The sequence below is a fragment of the Podarcis raffonei genome, chromosome 5 (genome assembly GCF_027172205.1).
Source record: "Podarcis raffonei isolate rPodRaf1 chromosome 5, rPodRaf1.pri, whole genome shotgun sequence".
Classification (NCBI taxonomy): Eukaryota; Metazoa; Chordata; class Lepidosauria; order Squamata; family Lacertidae; genus Podarcis; species Podarcis raffonei.
Genome location: NC_070606.1, coordinates 54,056,267 through 54,079,372, shown reverse-complemented (window position 1 = coordinate 54,079,372; position 23,106 = coordinate 54,056,267). Strand labels below are relative to the sequence as shown.

The following is a 23,106-nucleotide window of genomic DNA, read 5'->3' as shown; positions in this document are numbered from 1 at the left end:
CAAAACCCTCATGAATACCCATCATTTTAGCATGATATTTGATTGTATCCAGTTTTCCCTAACACATTTTTGCAAAGCAATTTTCCATTATATATATATATATTTACTTACGCACACTTTACCCCAGAAGATGCATTTTTGTAAATGTTACTAGACGAGACCTGCATTGCAAAATTCAGAGGTCAAATTTGAAGGATGGCTGTGTTTTGGTTCTTGTAATGTTTTGGAAAGAGTGAATTTGATGAATTCTCTTTTAAATGCAAACTGAATCAAATCCACCCCCGCCCCCCCATCTCTATGACTGACCAATTTGGTGTTTTATTTTGTTCTGAAAAAAAGCATGCTAAACTACATCCCTTCCTCATCTGATACTGCACATCTAATTGATTGGCTGAGAAGTACCGGTATGTGGTAACAGCATATTTCAGCATCACTGGGGAGTTCTCAGGGTAGCTTCTAGTTTCCCTTTTGATGCCATATCCACTCCTCAACTATCCTGGGATTTAATAGCTGCAGATCCCACCCTGGACCAGGGAAGAAGATGTGCAAAATAATTCTCCACCAGTCAGCTCCTGCTACTCCCAAATTTCAAGCAACCACCAACACAACACGCTCTATTTTGTGAAGTGGGCTGCTGGAGCACAAGGAGGAGAGGATCAATTGGAGTGGGGGTTATTTTAATGGAAAGACAGTGGGCCCTGGTACCATTCTTGGGCTCGGCTTGTGTCCAGAGGTCCCTTGTTTCTCAGTTCTGTGGCCCTGCCTACGATATTAAGCATTTTGGCAGCATTTTTGTACAGCCCTACACTTACATTCCCAGGGTGGTTTACAAGAAGAATGCATTTGCATTTTAATATTTTTAAATAGTAAGATAAAAGCCACAAAACAACAAAAAGCATAAAGCAGCAGGATTAAAAAAATATATATCTAAAAAGCTTGGGAAAGATGAAAGTTTATTGCCGAGGCCAAAAAGGCAGTGAAGTAGGCTTGCAACAAGCTTCTTTGAGGAAAGCATTCCACAACTGAGATTTAACCGCTCCGTACAGGCCCCACTCGCTCTGGTAATTATATATGTAAAAAATTCTGCTATAGAGGCAGTGGCTGGCCTCATACAAATCACACATCTCTTGGCATAATATGAAGAATCAGAGTGTTACTGTTTTGTTGCTTTTGGCCAGGTTTCGACCAGTCATTTGTAGGGTTTGTTAGTAGAATCTTTGATCTCTAGTACGTTTGTCTTGGTTAATTGGCCTCTGAACCTCTGTTCTGTGTATAATGGATTGTGAGGTTCTAATTTTGAAAAAGAATGCCCACACTAAATTATGCAAACCTGAAGCCTGCCTACCCTTGCCCTGAAGCAGGGCTGGAGGGACTTATGGCCCTCCAGATTCTGTCAGACTCTCACTGCCAGCAGCCCTAACCAGCATGGCCAATAGTCAGAAATCATGGGAGTTGTAGTGCAGCAACATCTGGAGGGCCAGAGGAGCCTCAACACAGCAGGAATAAGGCTTTCCGCGTCAGAGGGCAGGGCTTCCAGACTTGTATTTTTTAAAATACCTGACAGTATTTGGTAGATAAATGTAGATGTTATTTGCTGATGACAGCGTATTTTCTTTATTGACAAAGCTTGACAAAATCAGAACCACCAGGAGTCAAGAATATGCATTTTAACTGTTTTACTTTCAAGTGTCCAATTCAAAATGCAAATTAAAACTTGCTTGAAATGGTCTCCTGAGAAAAATTAATGTGGAAAAATGGAAAACTCTGCCATTTTAAATATTTATGGGAATTTATTTCAGCTCTGCTTGCTGTGTGTGTTTACAGCCGCCAGGTGGTGTCTCTAACCTGACATCGCATGGCCAAGCGCATGTTTTTCTTTAACTTGCCAGCTGTTTCATATTAGTCAAATAGCAATGTGCAACTTCAAAGTGTTGCTGCCTTCAGGTTCCATTCTTCGTAAGGTTAATGGACAAAGTGTGAAGTAGTTTATGTTTCTTGAAGCAAGCAGTTGCTTTTAGCGTGCCTACTTATAAGCACAGCGGGTGAGCATCAATTTTCAGTGCTACTGGAAGCTTGACGCAGCTGTTTCAAATTACATTTCATGCACTGGCAATTATCTGCTTTGTTTGTTCCAAAAATTGCTGCATTCCTTCCTTCCTTCCTTTGACTCAATTTTTTAAACTAATTTACTCCAGTAGTACATGGCAATATTAGTATATGCTGGAAAGGGGGGGGGGAGGCCCAGCCTGATGGAAATATGATGGAATAAATTGCAAAGTGAGTCTCGATACTTGAGACACTGAGACGCCCAACCGTTCCTTGCTTAATAGACGTGTGATCATTTTAGCTCAGGAAGCATCGCCATCAGGAATCCGGGTATTACTGTTACATAAGTATGCGAACCTCAGTGTTCAATTTGTGTTCAAACCTTAAAATAATGTTTTTAAGTTATTTCACAGATTTTTGTCCTGCTTTTAAAAATGATGTCCTATTCAAAGCCGATCACCAATAAGTAACTATATAAAACACACTCAACTGTTCTTTAACAGTTTTTTAAATTAAAAAAACTTAATAACTTCATTATTGTGTGGAAAAGAAATGTGAGAGGAGTGTGTTCTAAACCATGAGAAAGAAAAAAAGAACTCTATATATTTCCCATCCTTGTGATTTATGGACCTTCCTTTGTGCCAATTAATGATTTAATGAGTTTGAGCCGATTAACGATTATGAACATTGACAGCAATCCTATGTATATCTCCTTAAAAGTAAGTCTCACTGCATTAAATGGGCCTTACTCTCAGGCAAAAATTGCATACACAAAGTCACAATACCAAAGCTTCACTATTGGTACGTCTGCACCCAATTAGATTATTAAAGGGGTGAACTGTGGACAGAAAAGTTTTCTCAATTGTTAATCTGACTTGGATTGTTTCCTAATAATAAAATTCCACACAAACAAACAAACTAACAGAATTTCAACTCTTCTACACTTACAATTTCTAGTTGTATAGTTGCTGTTTGATCCAGTATGTACCTTTGGTCACATGTTGTTTCTTCTTAGAGCTAGTGGAGGATTTTCCTTTCCACACTAATGCAGGGTTGTGCCTGAACAGAGAAAAGTTTGATGGGTGTGATCACACCTCTTAAATACTATCATGTTCCTTCAGTCTGTGAATGTCTGAGCTATGAGCATGTGCATCGGGATAGCCCTTTTGTGGCTTCGCAGGCCGGGTGTTTGTATTAAATGTCTAGTATTGCAGAATTCTAACCTTGCCAGAGAATAGGAGATTCAGCAAGAAACTATTATTCAGCTGGTTACTGTGACAACATTTTGCCTGTAGCTAATGAATGCTGTCATGGGCAGTACAGTGGTACCTCGGGTTACAGACACTTCAGGTTACAGACTCTGTTAACCCAGAAATAGTACCTCAGGTTGAGTACTTTGCTTCAGGATGAGAACAGAAATTGCGCGGTGGCGGCAGTGGGAGGCCCCATTAGCTAAAGTGGTACCTCAGGTTAAGAACAGTTTCAAGTTAAGAACGGACCTCCAGAACGAATTAAGTTCTTAACCCGAGGTACCACTGTACTTTACTCAGTATCATCATCTTTATTTGCCTCATCTCTCCTCTAAACTGAGCTTGCAAACTGACAGCTCACACCAATCAATAGGAAATGGCTTGAAACAGATGTCTCCCAAACCTTGCCCACCGCCCCCTCCACAAAGAAACACAGGTGATGCTTGTACATATGCCATACAAATGAAAAATATTGAGGATCTGTTATGGATCTTTCACAAAAGTTGGATTTTTTATGGTAGGAGAAAAAGTGGTTTTTCTAGTACATTATTCCAAAATGGTAGCTGAATACTGATGATGTCATATGGCAACATGCCAAAAAAAATCAAAAATCCACCCCACCCCTGAACTATACCACTGTAAATGGGAAGTTTGGAAAGGCACTTACTTTAGTGCTGTCATCTAAGCAGCAGGAATTTAAACAGAACTGTATCAGAGGATGTATGTGAGCAATTATTTCTTTTCCATCCAACATGCCATACATTAGACATAGGCAACCTTCGGCCCTCCAGATGTTTTGGCCTACAACTCCCATGATCCCTAGCTAACAGGACCAGTGGTCAGGGATGATGGGAATTGTAGTCCAAAACATCTGGAGGGCCGAACGTTGCCCCATACATCATACATCACTGCTTCCTTAGATTCAGGCTTATCCACACTTCCTCTCATCCTGCTGCTTTCTCCTGGGGAAAGCCACTCTTTAGCACTCAATCAGAGCAAACAACAATTCAGGATTCCTCTGGACCAGTGCTTTCTAGGCATGGGACAAGCAGAAGTTTGGACGAGCGCTCCGTTTTGTGGATTGATCTTCCCACTTTTGATCTAATTGATTTACTCAACATCACATGTTAGGATTATAGCCTTAGAGGCTGTACATGCTTATTTTGAGAAGCAATTGAAGAAGCATAGCTCATCCAGCAGTAGTAAAAACAGTACCTTTATACAGGAATGTTTGTAGCAGTCTAATAAGCTCACCCTCATTTATTTCTAAATTCTGTTATCTGCAGTGCAACTTTAGCAATATGGCAAAAGTTCCATCTCTCTACCAGTTCAGGTAAGATCCACATCCCAAATGTCCTAGGAAGGAAAAAAAGTTAAGTCAGTTCGAGCCACGGCATTAAGATGCATTCTGGGCATTTATCAGTTTAAAAAGTCCTTTGTTTATTGTGATAAAATTCCAGAAAAGCTGCAGCAGAAGGTTAGGATTCCATGCCAACAATGTAGTCATTGCGGGAATGCCTTTCTACTCCATTCATGCTGTTTGTAATACAAGCAGGCTCCTCCAGAAATAAGACTGAATGTTTGGAATTAAACTGATTAAGGCCGCAATCCTGTGCACCCTTAACTGTGAGTTAAGTCCCACTGAGCTGTTGAATTTCTTTCCCAAAAAAACATGCTTTGCACCAGTATTTAGAATGTTCTGCTGTGCAACAGCAGAAGTTCAGAATCAATAATAGATCTTGTCTCAATGTCTCCACAGTTTGCACGTCATAGTCTTGCCCCTACAGAAGCAACGGCTTCACTGCTTCACTATTCATTTTAATAGAGAGATTTGGCAGCACCCAACATTGCAGGGCAGCAGACACATTCAATGTAAACCCCAAATAGTTTACTAAATCTGAATGCAATTAACAACACAATCCTTTGCATGTTTATTCAGAAGTGATTTCCATTATAAGCCATGAGTCTTACACCCTACTAAGTGTGTTTCAGATTGCAATCTATGGACCAGTTTGGATAGCCCATTTTGACAGCAGCTGTCTGAGGCTCAACCAGATCCCGATTTACTGCATTCCATATTCCAAAAGTGTTGGTTGTGGTGTAGAAAGTCAGGGTCTAAGCATTCTGTGGAGCATGTCAGTAACTGCTTTGTCATATGCACACACAAAATAAATTGACAAAAAACTAATCACACACTGAATATAAATGGGTCATGTGACTTGGCCCTGTTTTTCCTGTTTCATTCCTACCTCAAACTTACTTGCTCTGTCAAATAGCCACCCCACCCCCTACCTCATCTACTTCGGAATATAAAAAGAATCCTGCTATTCCAGCAGAAAGTTTGTCTGCTAAAAGAGAAACCTAGTCATATAAGGTAAAAGTCAGGGTGGGGAGAGAAGGGCGGGAAAGGGTCTTTTGATTTGCACAGGTCTAGTTCCTAATCAGAAGGAATGATTTTGCCAGAGTTCTCCGATTACAGTGCTTTGGGGAAACGGATGTTGATGTGATATGTCACCTTTTTGTCTGTCCTGTGATCTTCAGTGATGGTGCTTGCTCAGAAACTGCTGGACATTCCAGTTTCTTTTTTGCCTCTGTGCCACATGCCCACACATTCACTCCTGTCAAATCAGTTTTGCACTTAGTTCCTCTGACTTTTGATGCAAATTGAGCAGAACACAAGCCTGAAGCTGGTTCTTTCATTCATCTTAAGTCTCTATCTTCTACACCGATCCTCCTTAAATGTTGCAGGTTACTCAGGGACAGTTTTACTACATGCAGCATTATCATAATAAAATCATTGGTCAAAACTACAGGGAGGTTTAAAAAATCCCTTTGAGCTCACTCCTCTCCAAATCAATATTAGAGATGCCTAGCATAAAAAAACACCCCTGGACTTATTTCTCTGTAATTCTCACCTAGTGGTATCTCTATAACGTTTTCTGTTTTCATACACAGGACCCATAAAACAGTAAGGGAGATTAAGTGCATCCTTTTTCAACCACTCTAGAACAGTAAAGCCTGCTCCTCCAGGAAAACCACTGCAGCCATCCTTCTGGAATTGTGAAAGGTCATCTAATTCTGTTAAATAAATAAATAAATAAAAATAATGGCCTTTCCTTTTTAAATTGTGCCCTGAGCAAAAAATCCCTGCAAATCTCATAAAATTCTGACAAAAAGAATGCTGGGGAGAGCATTCCACAAAACAGGAGCCACTTTAGAAAAGTTCCCTAAACTGCATACCCACTCCTTTAGAGCCAGTGTAACCCAATAAACCTCCCACCTATCAGATAACTCCATCAACCTCCCATCCACCAAGACTAGGGAACCATCCACTAAGAGTGTCCCAGTCTTATCTGGATTGAGCTTGAGTTTATTGGATCTCATCCAGTCCATTACCGAGGCAAGACAATGGTCCAGCACATCCACTTGCCTCACCTGCAGACGTGAAAGGAGATGTAGAGCTGTGTGTCACCAGATCACTGCTGACAACGTACTCCAAACTTCTGGGTAACCCCACTCAGCAGTTTAATGTAGATGTTAAGTCATGCTTTGTATCATGAGACACATTAGAACAGCCTCCAAAGGATTTCAACTTCTGCTGTTTTCCAATGTGCTATTATCAGGATCTGAACTGAAACTTGTATTTGGTGTGCACCCTTAGTACCCAGTGCATAGTAACTGAGGCAGGCTGTACCTTCTCAAGACAGGGTCACAGTTGGCAAACCAGCTGAAGATGGTAAAATGCACAGTTAGCTACCAGGGCCATTGCTACTGATGTTTTGGTTACAGGTCAGCTGGGCACATTGCCAAGTGCAGTGTTGAGACACCCTATATACATTTAATACAGAATTGTATTACGGGCCCGGGCCCTGAGTCTTTAAACTGCCTAGCAATCCTTCTGATAAACAATGATGTTAACTGGCTGCCTGGAAATATGAAATGAAATTTTACCATTCCACAAACACTGTGGGCAACTACACACACACACACACACACACACACACACACACACCCCTTATCAAAGGCTGCAGGGATAAATGCCTCTCCCTTTCCACTCAGAAACAAGTGGGCTGTTTAAAATCAGCCACCTGGCAAACTTCCTGTCAAATAATATCTTTCAGGGGATTTGAAAGATTTGGACTCTGTAAGTAATTAGGGACTGGACACTGTGGGTAATTAGGAATCCACCACTTCTGTTGTTTTTTTATTAATGAAATAAAACCAGAGCCCCATTTTTGCAGACTACATTTGTCAGTAAAGCGTTCATAACTTTGCAGAAAGGGAAAAAAAAACCCCAAAATCTGAATTGTCTAAGATAGTAGCAAGTGAACAAGACAGGCACTAGCAGTGTCCTTAACCTCCCCACCCCAGATCACTGACTTGGCAGGCGTTGATGACTTGTGATCTAGTTGTACAAGGGGGAAAAAATCCAACTATAATTTGCAAGAAATTGCCATTTCTGTGCCTTGCAAGTATCCCATACAAAATTTCAAAGTTAAATAATCCCTCCTTTAATGTGGTGGTCATCCTTTCTGCAAGCTGCAGACTAGAAGGATCAAAGTATCAACAAAATGAAAATGTAGCAACTTCTGTAAAATCATAGTACAGATGGATTGCTCTTATTTATTACTGAAGATAGTTAAATGTGAAGTTTAAAGATAAATTGTTTTTAAAGACCACAGCACTGCTAAAGTAAATCTGCTATGGTGTAAATAAATATTTCTGTTTGGGGAACACATTCCTGGAACTAAGATTAAAAATAGCATGGAAATTATGGAGTAATTGACTGCCCTTATGAAGACTTAACACAAAATTAATTTCCTAGACAGGAATAATGTCTATATAATCTGTTGCATGTTCCTATGTTTACACTGTCACAAGTGATGACTGTGACATATGTCTGTTCTGCTGCAGGTAATGCAATGAGAAGCAGGCTCATTCTTCATGTACACACAACAAAACAAATATGTGTGCATTTGCTATATATGCAATTGGGTATGGAAGGCACATGTGTTCCTCTGAGAAGGGATATCCATGTACTAATATGGTCTAAAGTTCTTAAACTAAATGTATTTTCAGCAAATAATAGACAAATCATTTTCTCTCTCCCTCACTTGCCAGTACTTGCTCAACATCCCATGAAGAAATAAACATGGACAGGGGAGATGTCCAATCCTTTCTGAGCAAAGTTGAGTTAGAGAAATGACCATGGCACAGTGGCAAGGAGGATGAGTTACGGACATCAGTTCCTGGCATCTCCTGTTAAGAAATAATCAGGTAACAGATGAGAGGAAAGGCCTGTTCCTGAGACTGGGTAGAAAATACTGGGCCTTATAGACAAACAAACTGACCCAGTATAAAACAGATTGAGTATTACAAAGCACTTCTTGCAAAATGAAATATGATAGACATGCACAGAATTACGACGTACAAGTACATAGAGGGTTCAGAAAATAATGGAAAGTTCAAACTGATGAAACGAATTACATCATACTGCAGAGAACACATATCATCTTTTTAATTAGTAATTTGCAACATATGGAATCGTAAGATGAAACTCCTCTAATTATCTCCCGTGCTGCTTCAAAGAAAACAGAAAATTTCTGTATATAGAAATGCCATACTGTGCATACTTCACATTTTTATGTCTTTGATCTTCTGCCAACATATAGATATGAATCCTAGACTCTATTGTAAATCCCTCTATACTTTAATGCCTGAAATGTCTTTCAGGGACTTGTTAGTGCAGTGATGATCCAAACATATTCTATAGCCAATTTCCAGTTGTTAACCTTCTCCTATCTTGAAACTGATTCTGTTTTCCCACTTGAGATAAGCCCAAACATTGACTGGCCTAACTATTCAAAAGCATGAAGTAGCTGCCTCAGGTAACAGATAGTAGGGGACAATGTTAAGGTGCTGAAAGACAGAGGTCTGGGAGTTGCATGGCCTGTGCTGTACATCCTAACCTCTTTGCTGGCCTCAGGCATGATGGAGAATGCTGCCCCATCAACAGCGTTGGTCTTTGCTTCAGGCCACATAATAACTTCTCTGCCAGTGGAAGAGTAGGTAGTGTGAGTAATTGTATTATTTTTATGACATAACACATTGATTACAACACAAACTCTTGAAATACAAACACTGCAACTAGCAAAGGGAGGAATTCAGGAAATGGGTGGGACGAGGGTCCATAGCAGCATTCCCCAACTGAGTGCCCTCCAGATGTTTTGGACTCCAACTCCCATCAGCCCCATCCAGTGTGGCATCTGGATCCAAGGGCAGACAGTGGTTAACAACTGGGAACAGACACACAATTCAATCCTCTGATGCACACTCACCATTTGCAAGCAGAAGCATATTGCATTAGTTTTAACATAGTTCTTTTATGTTTGTGTATCATGATCCAGTGCAGGTCTATGCAGAAAGAATAGTGGTTACACACACACACACACACACACACACACACACACACTGCACAAACTTTGATTACTGGATTGTGTTAAGTATTGGCAACAGGGTAGTTCTAGTTCCTAATGCTTACTGGGAAACAGCTCCTATTTCCTCAAGAGTTACAGCAAGTCCCCATTCACATGGATAGGTAAGTCTGGAGAGTCTGAGTAGACAATACTATTTTTTTAAAATCCACATCGCTTGCCAGCACTAGCTGGAGCTGTTTCTGCTTTTTACATACCATCACATCTAGTTTTCATATGTGGGAGACCTTGAATCCAGGCTCAGCTCAGTGTATAGTTGTATAGTGGATACAGCACCAGGCAACTTTCATGTGACTGGTTTAACTCCTGGCAGTGCTGGTGAAAACCTCTGCAGCCTAACTAAAAAAAAAAAAACCCACATCACTGCCACAGCTTGAAATGGTCTGTGAATGAGTCAAGCCCAAATTTGTCAATTTCATCATGAGGCTCCCAAGCACAGAAGTTCTGTCCAAGTGAACAACTCACAACTCCAAACTTCTCTCTTTCTAAAGTTAGGGATGATATAGGTGGATCCCGTGTCTGGTAAAAGTAACAAGAGCAAAATGTTTTTATCAATTCCCCATAGACGATTATTGGGAGTTACTGAGCTAACATAAAATTGCAGCTGTTTTAAAAGCACAATTAAATCAATCTTCTGTGAAATTTTCAAATAAGCATTAGCCTCTTCTCCACCCAACCTGTTTCTATTATGTGAAAACTCTGTGCCTCTTTAAACATTTAGTTGTGTGTAGGAAACAGATTATCCTGTTTGCCTTTATTATGATACATGTCACTCTCTGATCCCTTTCATGATTTGTCAATTCTTCGGATTATTTAACAGCTCCACAGTGAAGTTTCAAGAGGTGACCTCAGGACTCTGCCATTATTTCCCCAACAGACAGAAAAGGACAGGGACCTTGGTGTGAGCCCTTGACCTTAGCTGACAGCCCAGCGGCGCCGACAACATGCCAGCAGGGGAGTGTTGGGGGCGGACATAAAAGACAGATGGCCCAATTCATCATACACTAGGAATAAATAAAAGCAGCTTCAAGCACTGCTAGTGCAGTGATGACTGCACAGTCCACAAATATGGAAGCCTGCCAAACAATTATAAACACAAAGGATAGAATGGCTGATGCAAAGTGAGCCTAAGAAAGAACAGGAGGTGGAAGAGTGCGATGTCCACCTTCCTAAAGAAGTACTTAAACGAATGTGATTTACACTAGCACAATGTATGCAAGCAGGTCTATTTTTCTGTCCTGAAAAAAATTAAACATCACAGTCAGAAGCTAACTTTAACTGTCAGGATAAGGCTGCACACTTAACATGGGAGTAAGTCTCAGTGAACTGAATAAGACTTTTGAGTAGGCAGGCATAGGAGTTCACCATTGATGACTGAACTTTCGCATTTGTGTTAGCAAAGGCACTTCAACACAGATGGTGTCCAGAGAGAAAAGAAACTGAAAATACTTTGCTGCAGTGTTTCCCAACCTTTTTCTGACCATGGCCCCCTTCCAACCTTGTTTCCTTCCTATGCCCCCTTTTACAATAAGTAAAAACCAATGCAAATCAATACAAATCTGAGGTTCTGCCCCCTAACAAAAATCCTGGCTATGCCCATGTTCTACCGGTAGAAGCATAACTATTTTAATGTTTTCTTTCTAAACAGAATATGTTTTATTTATAATTTTTATAATTTATACAGAATATAATTACATAAAATGATAGGAACACAACGAAATATTGTTGAAGCAGAAAAACATAGAATCATAGAGCTGGAAGGGACCCCAAAGGTCATCTTTCTAGCGTCACCCCCTGCAATGTAGGAAACTCAGCTAAAACCTCTATGACAGATGGCCATCCAACCTCTGCTTAGAAACCTCCAAGGAAGGAGAGTCCAGAACCTCTCGAAGGAGATCCATCTTCCATCTATTATAAAAAGTAAACAACACTTATTTGACCCCAGTTATTTGACACAGAGGGGGAAACCTAAAGATACAGTCCAAAAGGTGCACAGGGAGTTCTATATATATGGAAGAATTTAAAAAAGTAAGTGGTCCCCACTGACCTGGTGCAAAAAGATCTTGTCATCCGGAGGAGCCCTAGCTGCCTAGATAAAACACTATAGCCCCACACATCCTTACCTGGGAGTAAGGCTCACTGAATGCAGTGAGGCTTTCTTCTGAGTAGACACTTAGTTATTTACTAGATGCAAGTCAGCAACACCAGATGACCCCTCTCGGCTAGGCGCTGGGGTAGATTTCATCCGGCACCTTGCAGAGCCGGGCTGCCGCTGCTGACAGGCCCTGCACCCCTTGGCAACATCTGAAGGCACCAGTCCGCCAAGTGCTGGTATGGATTGCACGCTGTGCCTTGCAGAGTTAGCTCAGGCTGCCACTGGGCCCAACACTGGTGGCAGCAACAAGCAGCTCTGGCTCACCCAGCCCTACCCATTGCCACCCCACCACTGCACATACCTGACAAACGGGTTCTGGCCTGCAGGCTCTACTGGCCAAAATGGGGGCCATAGCAATTGCCCTCTCCCACCAGAAACAAAGACTGCTCCCAAAAAATGTGTATGGCAAAAAGGAGCACTAGGCCCTGGTGGCCTGCTCCTTTCTTATGTCAAGCTGCTTGTGATTGGCCAAGCGGATAGCCAGTTAATCAGGATTTAAAAACAAACAAACAAACAAACAAACAAACATTCTCACTTCCCTCTGTGGCCCTCTAGCCTTGTGCTGTGGCCCCCGTTTCCATGATTTTCACCTGTAGTCCCCTTAGGGATATCATGGGGTTCCCCAGGGGGGCCATATGCCTCCCGGTTGGGAAACAATACTTTACTGGGTAAATTGAAGAACACTGTATAACTTGAAGAGCAATAAACAGAGGGCTTTTGTCTTTTTATCTCAGGCCTTGTTCACATCCGAAATACATTCAACAGCTAAACTTATGGGGCTGAAACTTCCACAGAACTGCACAGTCATTCAGAGCACGAATTAGCTCAGTAAGGGTCATGCCATTCTGACTCATTGTTGCTAGGCAATACCTTCAACTTCACCCACCCGGGTGGCTAACTATGAACAGAATTAACCCTTTAGTTACTAAGTGAATGATCCCTGCTATTGCACTTCCAACTATTTGTATCCTCCCTTTCCCCCCCCAAGAGCTCAGGGCGGCATACATTGGAATGTCTTATTTTATCATCTCAACAATCTTGTGAAGTAGGGTAAGCTGAGAGTGCATGACTGGCCACAGTTGCACAGTGAGCTGCATGAGTGAACATAGATATTGAACTTATGACTGGTCCAAGTATTACAGTACACCCAGTGTAGGCAGACTTCCATCTTGCATAATCTACTTTAATTTCTACTAGCCCTCAAGGTCCAGTAATGGAAGCTAAGGGCAAAGAGATACACAAAAGACATGAACTCTTGAGCACATGCACAGCCCCAGAACTGTTTTATTATCTCAACTGAGCTCAGTCTTTTTACACAAAAATCTGCTCCTGTTTCCTTCCAACAAGCTTTCTTTGCACAACAGCCTAATTCAGACATTTTGTTATTGTTCTTGTGAAATAAATGGGAATCTGAAACTGTTGTTTATGTACTGCAAACCAGTGTTCTACCAGTAGATCCCAGTCTCTTACATAAAAGTTACAAAATTTCCTTTACAGAATCATTCAAAACTAAATCAGGGGCCACATGCAAATAATAATATGTCTGATGGATAAAATGTCATCACGTAAAGCTTTCCCCATAATTGTATTCCCATGCTAGAAAAAGGCTTACCCTGTTTAATTTGTGCTAGCCACACAGCTGGCACAAGGCAACATTCTTTTTGTTCCTGGACCGAGATTTCTTGCTGCGAGCTCTTCCTGTTGGAAGAGAATAAAACTCTTCAGAAGGGAAATTACAAGAAATGCCTCACATGCCTTCCTCCAATTGCTTAACAACAGTGCTGCATTATTAACAACAGCAGCACTTCCATATCTACCCTAATGAGCCTCAGAGAATTGGCTCCATGTTTTGCTTTCTAACTTTCTTTATATGTGTCCAAAATGACTTTTCTTTCTTTTTTAATGGGGGTAGCAGGGTTGGATGAACATGAAGATGAACTAGAAAATATTCAGAGTTCTACCCCCCAAATGAACTTATTTCACCTTTCATTCATCTGGCACTTATGGGAACTCAGGTGCAGTTCAGAGAGTTTTGAACTAGTTCAGTGAATTTCATTCAATTGAACTAGTTCATTCTAAGAACTGAAAGTCCCTATCCATGCACTACGGATGCTGATTTAATAAATGTCTATATTGCCCTTCATCTGAGGATCACAGGGCAGTTTACAATATAAAAACACAAAAATACATAATATAGTAACAAACAAAAACAATAACCACCCACGCTGTCTGTTTGCTGTACAGGATGATAATAACCTGGTCTTTTTCACATATGGAAATACGTGATAGTAGTAAAGAATACATACAAGATAACGTACATCAAATACACATGCAATACAGACTCTGTGATGAGAGCTTGCACTTCATGCAACACTACAGTCCTAACTCCATTTACCTGGGAGTAAGCCTCATGTAATTAACTAGGACTTACTTCTGAGTCTGTGAATCTACATAATTATGATCTGTGCCTGTCTGTGCAGACATGCAATTAGGATTGGACAAATCAGCCTATCAGGATGTGATTTTATGTATAAATGAGCAATCATTATTTATTACCAGTTGGTAGTATTTTTCACACACTGTGTAAATAACAACTTAATCAAACATACTTATTGAAAAGTAGCAATTGCTAAAGAAACTTCACCTTCAGGCACAAACAGGAATTCTGTTTCTGGTGTTTCCCTTTTTATAAACTAACGAAAAATCCAGACATTAAATGTGGCTTCCTTTTTGCAGACATAGTTGTTGCTGCTGTTAGCACTACCACAGACTCATGGGCCTCCACAATTTGTTTTTACTATAATTCTTTTACTCCAGCAGGTGCTCTGTAACACCTGTGTTTCTGTGGTTTTACCATTCAGCTAGTAGATGTTTGAAAGCTATTTGGAAAGCAGACAGAGATGAAGTATGTCTCTAATGAAGTAGTAACTCAATGGGTAGTGTATTTCTGGAGGATTATCTGAGGCCTCAGACACGTTGTAAGACATGAGGCTGAAGGCCAAGTACTTTCAACCCTCTGCAAATGCAATAATCCACCAGAAATGCTTTGACTGGTTTGTACCATCTTATTGAAGGCTCTGAAGCAACAATAATTTAAGAGAGTGATGGGTTAAAACAAGTGTGCTGCCTCACTTAATGGGGATTATCAGTATTCAGTTAGGAAGTGTGACTTGCTCTTACAACTATAAAATAGGTTTCATTTCTTAAATCAACTTTTAAAAAAAAGTCACATGAGACTTTCCGGACAGCACATTGCAATAAAACTTTTACAAGCCAAGCAATCCACAAATCATTTTGACTGATGCGTCCATGACAGAGCTGTATTTGTTGGCAAGCATTTTCACCTTTCATCCCTTCTAAGGAAGTGCCTTAATTAAGTCTCTGCAGTTGCTTTGGCAGCCACACCCTATGTAAAAATATTCACAAGGCTGTGCTGTGTGTATTAGTTAACATCTTGGTGATGTCTTCGAATACCACAGGATGGCTAGTTTCAAAATCACTGCTTGCTGACTTCCCCAAATACAGCATTCTAGTTTTATGACTAACACTGTTTGCATATCAGAAAACATGCCAAAATTATTCTAAGTGTCTTCGCATGAAACCAATACCCACTCTGTTTGGAAACCATATCTAAGCTATACATATAGAGTTGGAGACAGACTAAGTGTGCAAGTCTGTTAATCTGTACTCAGAAGTAAGCATCGTTGAGTTCAATGGGACTTATTTCCAGATGTGTATAGGTTTGCAAGCTAAATTTATTGAATTTAGCTCTCATACAAATCCATGGAATTTAGGTAATGACTAACTCATCCCATTGATTTCAATAGGATCTAAGTTCAATTTTCTTAGATCAAGCCTGTAATGTGTTAATGGATGTTCCCCTGGAGTTTAAAATGAAGAATAGCAGTTATAAATGCTGAGCTCCATCTTCAATTAATCTGGATATGGCAACAGCTTCACCTTTACTCAAAAAGAAACGTCTGACATCTTCTGAACTGATTTAGAACACTAAGCCCCAAACATCTCAATAATGAGATTTTATGCTTAAAATAAGATGACTGTTATCACTAGCAGAGTCTGATAATAATGCATGTGACGGGAGTCAACTGCTTTTAGTTTTGTAAAACTAGCATGCAAACTTTCTTCCATACCATTGTTTCATATGAAAATGAAACGTCAAGGTATCTTTCATTTACTTTTGATCTTCTCTAGAATCATGCTTTGGTACTGTAAGCTTCCCTGTATGATTGTGTGTGCATGTATGTACACACACACACACTTTGTGCTGCTTGGTCTATTAGGTGTGTGTGGGACTACAAACTGCAACACACAACATTGGAAAGATTGTTGTCTGCATTAACCTTTTCAGAAGGGGTTTATCCCTGTGCACTGGGAATTATGACATGAAATACTCCACTGTTGAAATTCGGTGTGAGGATTATCATCAGACTCATGTTTTGTTAACCTACAGCAGTTCCAGGCTCCTGTTGGCACACTAATAGTCTGAGGCTCTTGTTGCAAAGTTTTTGAAGCATTAGCGCTTAGTACTAGGGAATGAAAATAAGAAACATTTCAACATCATGGCCATGCGGTGTGCTAATGACTGCTTGGTGATACCTTGTGTGTGCTTATGTCTTCAAACCCATATATGGTTCTTACAAAAATGAAAGCAGATGGATCTGCAGCAGCATAAGTATCCAAAGCCTAGCTCAGAAGCAAATGTGCATGGACTTCAGGGAAGGTTAGATTCACTGGTGAACTTTGCATCTAGATTTTCAAATAACTAGATTTTCCTGTGGTAAAATATTTCCAATGCATGTCCCCCCCCCAAGGGGGGTGCAGTGGGTATGGGCCGCCCGGGTGTCATCCCTGAAGTGGGTGACAAAATGGCTATGGGCTATGTGACACAGTGGCTTGGGCACCTGCAGGCGCCACGCTGCCCAAAATGGCAGCGTGGGGCTTGCATCCGTCTGCCGCCTCTCCCTCAGCCACCCTACAGCTGGCAGGGGGGAGTGGCGAGGCTCGATGCAGTGCACCCTGCCCCAGCTTGCCCCGCTCAGTGGGTGGCGTTCCTTGTGCACGTGATGCTCCGGGGGCCTGAGCTACGCTGCTGCATGGGGGGGTGGGATCAGCTACAGATTGCAAACAACAGGAGCAAAGCATAGCAAACAGGTCTGCAACCAACAACCCCTCTAAGAAGGCTTCAGCTGGGCAATTTGGAATGGGCAGCAATCAGAGGGGTGCTGTGGGTGCCGTTGTCTTGGGCACAATTTTGAGAGGGGGCACAAATAGGCGCCCCCACAGCAGGCTCCTTCACTGGAGCCTGACTCTGTGCCAGCAGTTGCTAGAGATCTGTGGATTGCAGATTTAGCATACAGTGGTACCTCTGGTTATGTACTTAATTCGTTCCGGAGGTCCGTTCTTAACCTCAAACTGTTCTTAACCTGAAGCACCACTTTAGCTAATGGGGCCTCCCGCTGCTGCAACGCCGCTGCTGCGCAATTTCTGTTCTCATCCTGAAGCAAAGTTCTTAACCCAAGGTACTATTTCTGGGTTAGCAGAGTCTGTAACCTGAAGCGTATGTAAACTGAAGCGTATGTAACCTGAGGTACCACTGCATATATAATGCAGAAAAACCTTGGCCTCATATGTTTATTTATTCATTTTATATAGGCACTCGTCTATAGCACGGATGGGTTTCAAACATAACAGTACTAAAAATGCTAAATAATAAGTAGCAATAAAATATACATATTTAAGCTGTTTCTGGGCACAATTCAAAGTGCTGGTTATCACCTATAACACCCTATATGATGTAAATCCAAGCTATCTGAAACACCACATTCCTGCATATGAGAACCTGCCCAGGTTTTGAGATCTTTGGGGATGCCCTTGTCAGTCCCACTACCCTCACAGGCCTGCTTGGTGCGGACATGGGAGAGGGTCTTCTCAGTGGCTGCTCCCAAACTCTGGAACTGCCTCTCTGGAGAAGCTAGACTGGCTCCCTCCTAGTTGTTCTTCAACTGGCAGGTGAAGACTTTCTTTTCCAAAAGGCCTTTGGGAACTGACTGCTTTAATGAAAGTGCTGTTTTAATGTAATTTAATGGTGCTGTGCTGTTTTAATGTAATTATTCGTATTTTTTAAACACAGTTCATATATGTACATAGTTTTAATTCTATCAATGTTTAATTGTATTTTAATGATTGATTCTTCTATACAGTGGTTCCTCGGGATGCTAACGGGATCCGTTCCGGAGCCCCATTCCCATCCTGAACAGAACACAAGACGTGACGGCGTGTCTGCGTGTGCGCGGGTCGCGTTTTGCCGCTTCCATGCATACGCGTGACGTCATTTTGAGCGTCTGCGCATGCTGCGAAACCCGGAAGTAACACACTCCGTTACTTCTGGGTTGGCGCAGAGCGCAACTCGAACGCACTCAACCCGAAGCACATTCAACTCGAGGTATGACTGTATTTTTAGTGGGTTTTATCTGTAAACTGCTTTGAGTTTTGTCAGGGAAAAAGGTGAAGTATAAATAACTATATAACAACAACAACAAAAAAAATAATAATAAAAATAAAATAATTTATTTCCCAGATGTTTCTGGCTGGAGGTAAGCATTGGTTATATGTTTCCAGTTCAGTAGCCCATGGAATGATAAAGGGCAAAGCATTTGCATCTGAAGAGGTGACCAGTCTGCGTTCTAGACTGGGATTACCTCACCAAAACAATGTTTAGAAGGTCGTTTAAAGTAAGTTAGCTCCAGAGTGTGGGCAGAGTGCAAATCCCAAGCTTGTAAGCAACAATGAGAAACTTTCTTCCAATTATACCTGGGGTGATCCCTTCATACCTTACTTGTGGGCTTCGGGAGACAACTGTTGACCACTATGGGAAGGAGGATTCTGGACTAGCACTAAAACCCTATGCACGAAGCCAATGAGGTTGAACCTAAAGTAAGTGTGCATAGGATTACAGCCTTTATTTTTAGTGCGATCTAACAGGGCTCTTCCTCTGTTCTTATTCCCTGAAAAATAGAGGACACATCCAAGCTAAAACAGAGGTAAATATGTTGCAATATGCTTCTTCTACTTAAATATTTAGACCTTTATGGTGGCAGTGCAATATTTAGGAAAGATATACCACAGCATCCACGAGTCTTGTGCTGAACCTGCTGGTTATTTTGCAATCAAATACTCTACTGTCACTTATACATGCAAAAAAGCTGACTTACCAGATGGCCCGAGCTACGGCAACTTATTTCTTTATTGACAATATGCATACTTTACTATTACATTTTGGTGAAGGCTGCCACTGATGTGCAATCTTTATAACTACAACTAATCCAGAATGTAGCAGCTAGACTGGTGACTGGGAGTGGCCACTGAGACCACATAACACCGGTCTTGAAAGACCTACATTGGCTTCCAGTATGTTTCTGAGCACAATTCAAAGTGTTGGTGCTGACCTTTAAAACCCTAAATGGCCTCAGTCCAGTATATCTGAAGGAGCGTCTCCACCCCCATCATTCTACCCAGACACTGAGGTCCAGCGCCGAAGGCCTTCTGGGGGTTCCTTCACTGCGAGAAGCCAAGATACAGGGAACCAGGCAGAGAGCCTTCTCGGTAGTGGCGCCCGCCCTGTGGAACGCCCTCCCACCAGATGTGAAAGGTCTTTTAGAAGACCTCTGAAGGCAGCCCTGTTTAGGGAAGCTTTTAATGTTTGATGCATTACTGAATTTTAATATTTTGTTGGAAGCCCCCCAGAGTGGCTGGGGAAGCCCAGCCAGATGGGTGGGGTATAAATAATAAATTATTATTATTATTATAATCAGTTGTTGCTGTTTTAATTGTAATTTTGCATCCATGAGCTGCAGAATTTGAAAGCGACGTTTTTGTTTTGATATGCAGCGCTTGTTATTTCAAGTGACTTACACAAATCCGCATGCACCATAATTAAAATTCTGTCCTAATCATCAAAGGAAAGTGAAGGCCAAGGCAATGCATGTCATGCATATCTTGTTTCTCCACTGATCATCCGGTAAAAATAAATCACAACGGATGCCACATAACCTCTCCTTTCATTGTTTAAACAGCTAGAAAGGCTAATGTGCAAAACCCATTCTAGGAATCCCATATGAGTATGAAAATATGCTGTACAATAACTATTAAACATTTCTATAATAACTCCAATACTTTTTAGTATTATAAATAATGTTATAGCCTAGTTAGTACAAGAGTGATTCTACCTGCCTCGTCTTTGCTGCTGAAGGGGCTTAGGGTACAGCAGATGTGCATGTCCAATGCCTTCTGCCAGGAGGGGGGCTTTAATGCTGTGGAGGCTGCTTCTGCGATCACATAAATTGCAGTCAATAGGACTGGTGGTGGTAGCAAACAAAGAGACTCAAGGCAGATTGTTATGAACTGGGAGTGGAGCAGAGCCAGCCATGGATCTGCTGGTTCCAAAGCTGATCTGTTCCCTAGAGCAAAAGATTATCTCCTCATTCCCTCGCAAAAGTCTGCTTTGAATTGATCTGCCCTGTATAGTACTTTCCCCACTTCCTCTGTTGTGTCCCTGTGTCAATTTTTAGATTGTGATTTCTCAGCGCTAGACCCTCTTGAACCATGAATGGCACCATGCACATAGATGTTGCTATATGAGTAGTAAATAAAAACATGGGTATCTTACAGCACAAAGAGAAATGAAACTAGTTTATATCTCAGAGTGCTGCTGTATAATGGTAGTGTGTAAATGCTGTTAATGTTTTTAGAATACATAAAGGTGAAACTGGGATGCGGGTGGCGCTGTGGGCTAAACCACAAAGCCTAGGGCTTGCCGATCAGAAGGTCAGCAGTTCGAATCCCCGCGACGGGGTGAGCTCCCGTTGTTCGGTCCCAGCTCCTGCCCACCTAGCAGTTCGAAGGCATGTCAAAGTGCAAGTAGATAAATAGGTACCACTCTGGTGGGAAGGTAAACGACATTTCCGTGCACTGCTCTGGTGGCTTAGTCATGCTGGCCACATGACCCGGAAGCTGTCTGCAGACAAATGCCGGCTCCCTCGGCCTATAGCGTGAGATGAGGACACAACCCCAGAGTCATCCGTGACTGGACCTAACGGTCAGGGGGTACCTTTACATTCTAAAGGTGAAACTAATATTTGGGTTAGTTTTTTCTGCCTGTCGGAAAGCAGCAAGTGGCACCTACAAGATACATAGCACCCAGGTCAGTCAAGTTATCTTGGTGCCTGAGGCAGAAACCCCACACAAGCACCTCTCTCCCTCCCTGACAGTAAAAATACAAATAAATAATGTAATGCCCTTTCATGACACCCCAAATCAGCTGCCTTGTGGCAGTCAACTCACTCTGTCTAATGATAGGGAGAAACATAAACTGGTTATGTGGTTACAAACATACAATTCAGATGCGAAGGAATATAAAAATATGAGGAAAAAGTGTTTTCTGGGCTGAGAGTCACAAAAATAAAGCCAGTGTGTTAATGCTGTATACACAGTATATTTAAACATGGTTAATACCAAGTGTCAGCAGGTTATTTGAAAAGCTCCTTCCTCCAAATATAATAAAACAAGCACTTGAAAAGATTATACCATCCCAATCAAAGTTACAACAGTGAGAATTCAAAGTTGATTGAAACCCTAAAATTGTGGTTATGCGTCATCAAGACTCAAGCAGGTGAAGATTTACAGTGGAGTAAAATGGTATTTTACAGAGACAAGACCATCACACAAACTTCCACAGATTCCACATTTGTCCAGGTTATCATGTGATAGGGGAAATTTTCCAACAGAGAGGCTTAGTCAGCTGATGAAAGTCACATACTGTAACTGTCTCCTCCTGATTTAAGAAAGCATTTGCTAAAGTAATATTGTCTTTTGCACGTATAGTGAAGGGATATTACTGCCTTACCCGCCACCTAAAGCTGGTGACAGCATAATGCTTGATCTACATTCTGAAAGTTTAGAAAAGACTGGAGTGTGAAACTTAACATACCTTTGATGTTTACACATGCTCTTGGATCCCAAAATACTGCCCCATGTAATCAGTGACTATTTTCTGTTCCCTTCTTAATTCTGAAACAGCAACTGTTCACCACTAAAGCTAAACGGAAAGAAACTGAGCAAAACATAATATGCCCCTAATTCACAATTATTATTTTAAAATTATTTTTGTTGGATTTTCTATATATTTCAATTATCAATATAGAACACAAAATATGCACTTCATTCAAATGTCATAAAATATAACCATAAACTGTGATCAAGGCCTCATTAAAGGGTATTCAATAATAAATAATAAAATATCAAGCAAAGAGTGGAGTCAGAAAATCAGTCATATTTCTTGTTCATTCACAAAGCTTTTAATGAGGGCGAACTGCTAAAGGAAATGTGCCACATCCATTGCTAGCCAAAATCAATAGGTACATGTCCCAGAAAGCCTTTGAAGAAAGTCCGCTCCTCCCCTTTCTTCTCAGAATAAGGCTTTACTGTGCACAAACCTTGTGAGATTTGTGGGGCCAAACAGGAATGTTATAGCAGAACAAGCAACATTCAGATCATTGTGCTAGTTGCTCACCCAAGCCCACGTCTATAAGCAGAACTTGTAGTCAATGAAGTTTACTCAGAGTAGGCCCACTGAAATTAATGAACATGACTAAGTTAGGTCCATTGATTTAAATGGGCCTATTCTGCGTAAATCTCAGTTAAATACCACTCAGAAATATTTGCATTTTTTATCTGGACGTGCTCACTCAAGAAGTTTCAGCCACAGAGACAGGAGGGAGGAGCAAAGCCCTATAATAATCAGGGCCATTAATCCCAGGAACAGTGGGAGTCAGTGCGGCTTATAACACTTGCATGCTCAAAATATAAGTAAATGAAAAAGTGAGTAAATATCTATTCACAAGTATCTCAGAATTTTATTTGTGAATTGTTGCATCTGGAGGGCAGGAAACTACCGTACTTTTGGAAAGGAGCATGAACTACCCTCATTTACAGTAAGTTACAAAATACAGCAATAGCTACCTTTCACTGAAGTTTGCATAGCCCCAGGGGGCAAGAATGGTTAAACCTCCTAACTATTTTGTCTATTGAGTGTGAACTTGCAAGAAATCAATTTTGGGGAGATGATGTTTTTGTAATTAAAAAT

At 41.2% G+C, this 23,106-nt stretch overlaps 1 protein-coding gene and 1 long non-coding RNA gene across 2 annotated transcripts in view; one reads left to right on the top strand and one right to left on the bottom strand.

The window, feature by feature from the left end:
• Positions 1 to 2,594: 2,594 nt before the first annotated feature.
• Positions 2,595 to 14,641, bottom strand: LOC128414244 (uncharacterized). The gene is made up of 4 exons (XR_008330620.1): positions 13,558 to 14,641; positions 6,212 to 6,374; positions 4,551 to 4,652; positions 2,595 to 3,105 (listed from the first exon to the last, which is right to left on the bottom strand). It is a non-coding gene; the product is annotated as an uncharacterized LOC128414244 (long non-coding RNA).
• An 8,154-nt stretch (positions 14,642 to 22,795) lies between these two features.
• The window catches only part of RBM20 (RNA binding motif protein 20), a 107,710-nt gene continuing 107,399 nt past the window's right edge, over positions 22,796 to 23,106 (top strand). The window contains exon 1 of the mRNA XM_053389241.1: positions 22,796 to 22,954. Within this exon, the coding sequence (XP_053245216.1) occupies positions 22,935 to 22,954 (20 nt within the window). The 5' untranslated portion in view covers positions 22,796 to 22,934. The remainder of the gene's footprint in view (positions 22,955 to 23,106) is intronic.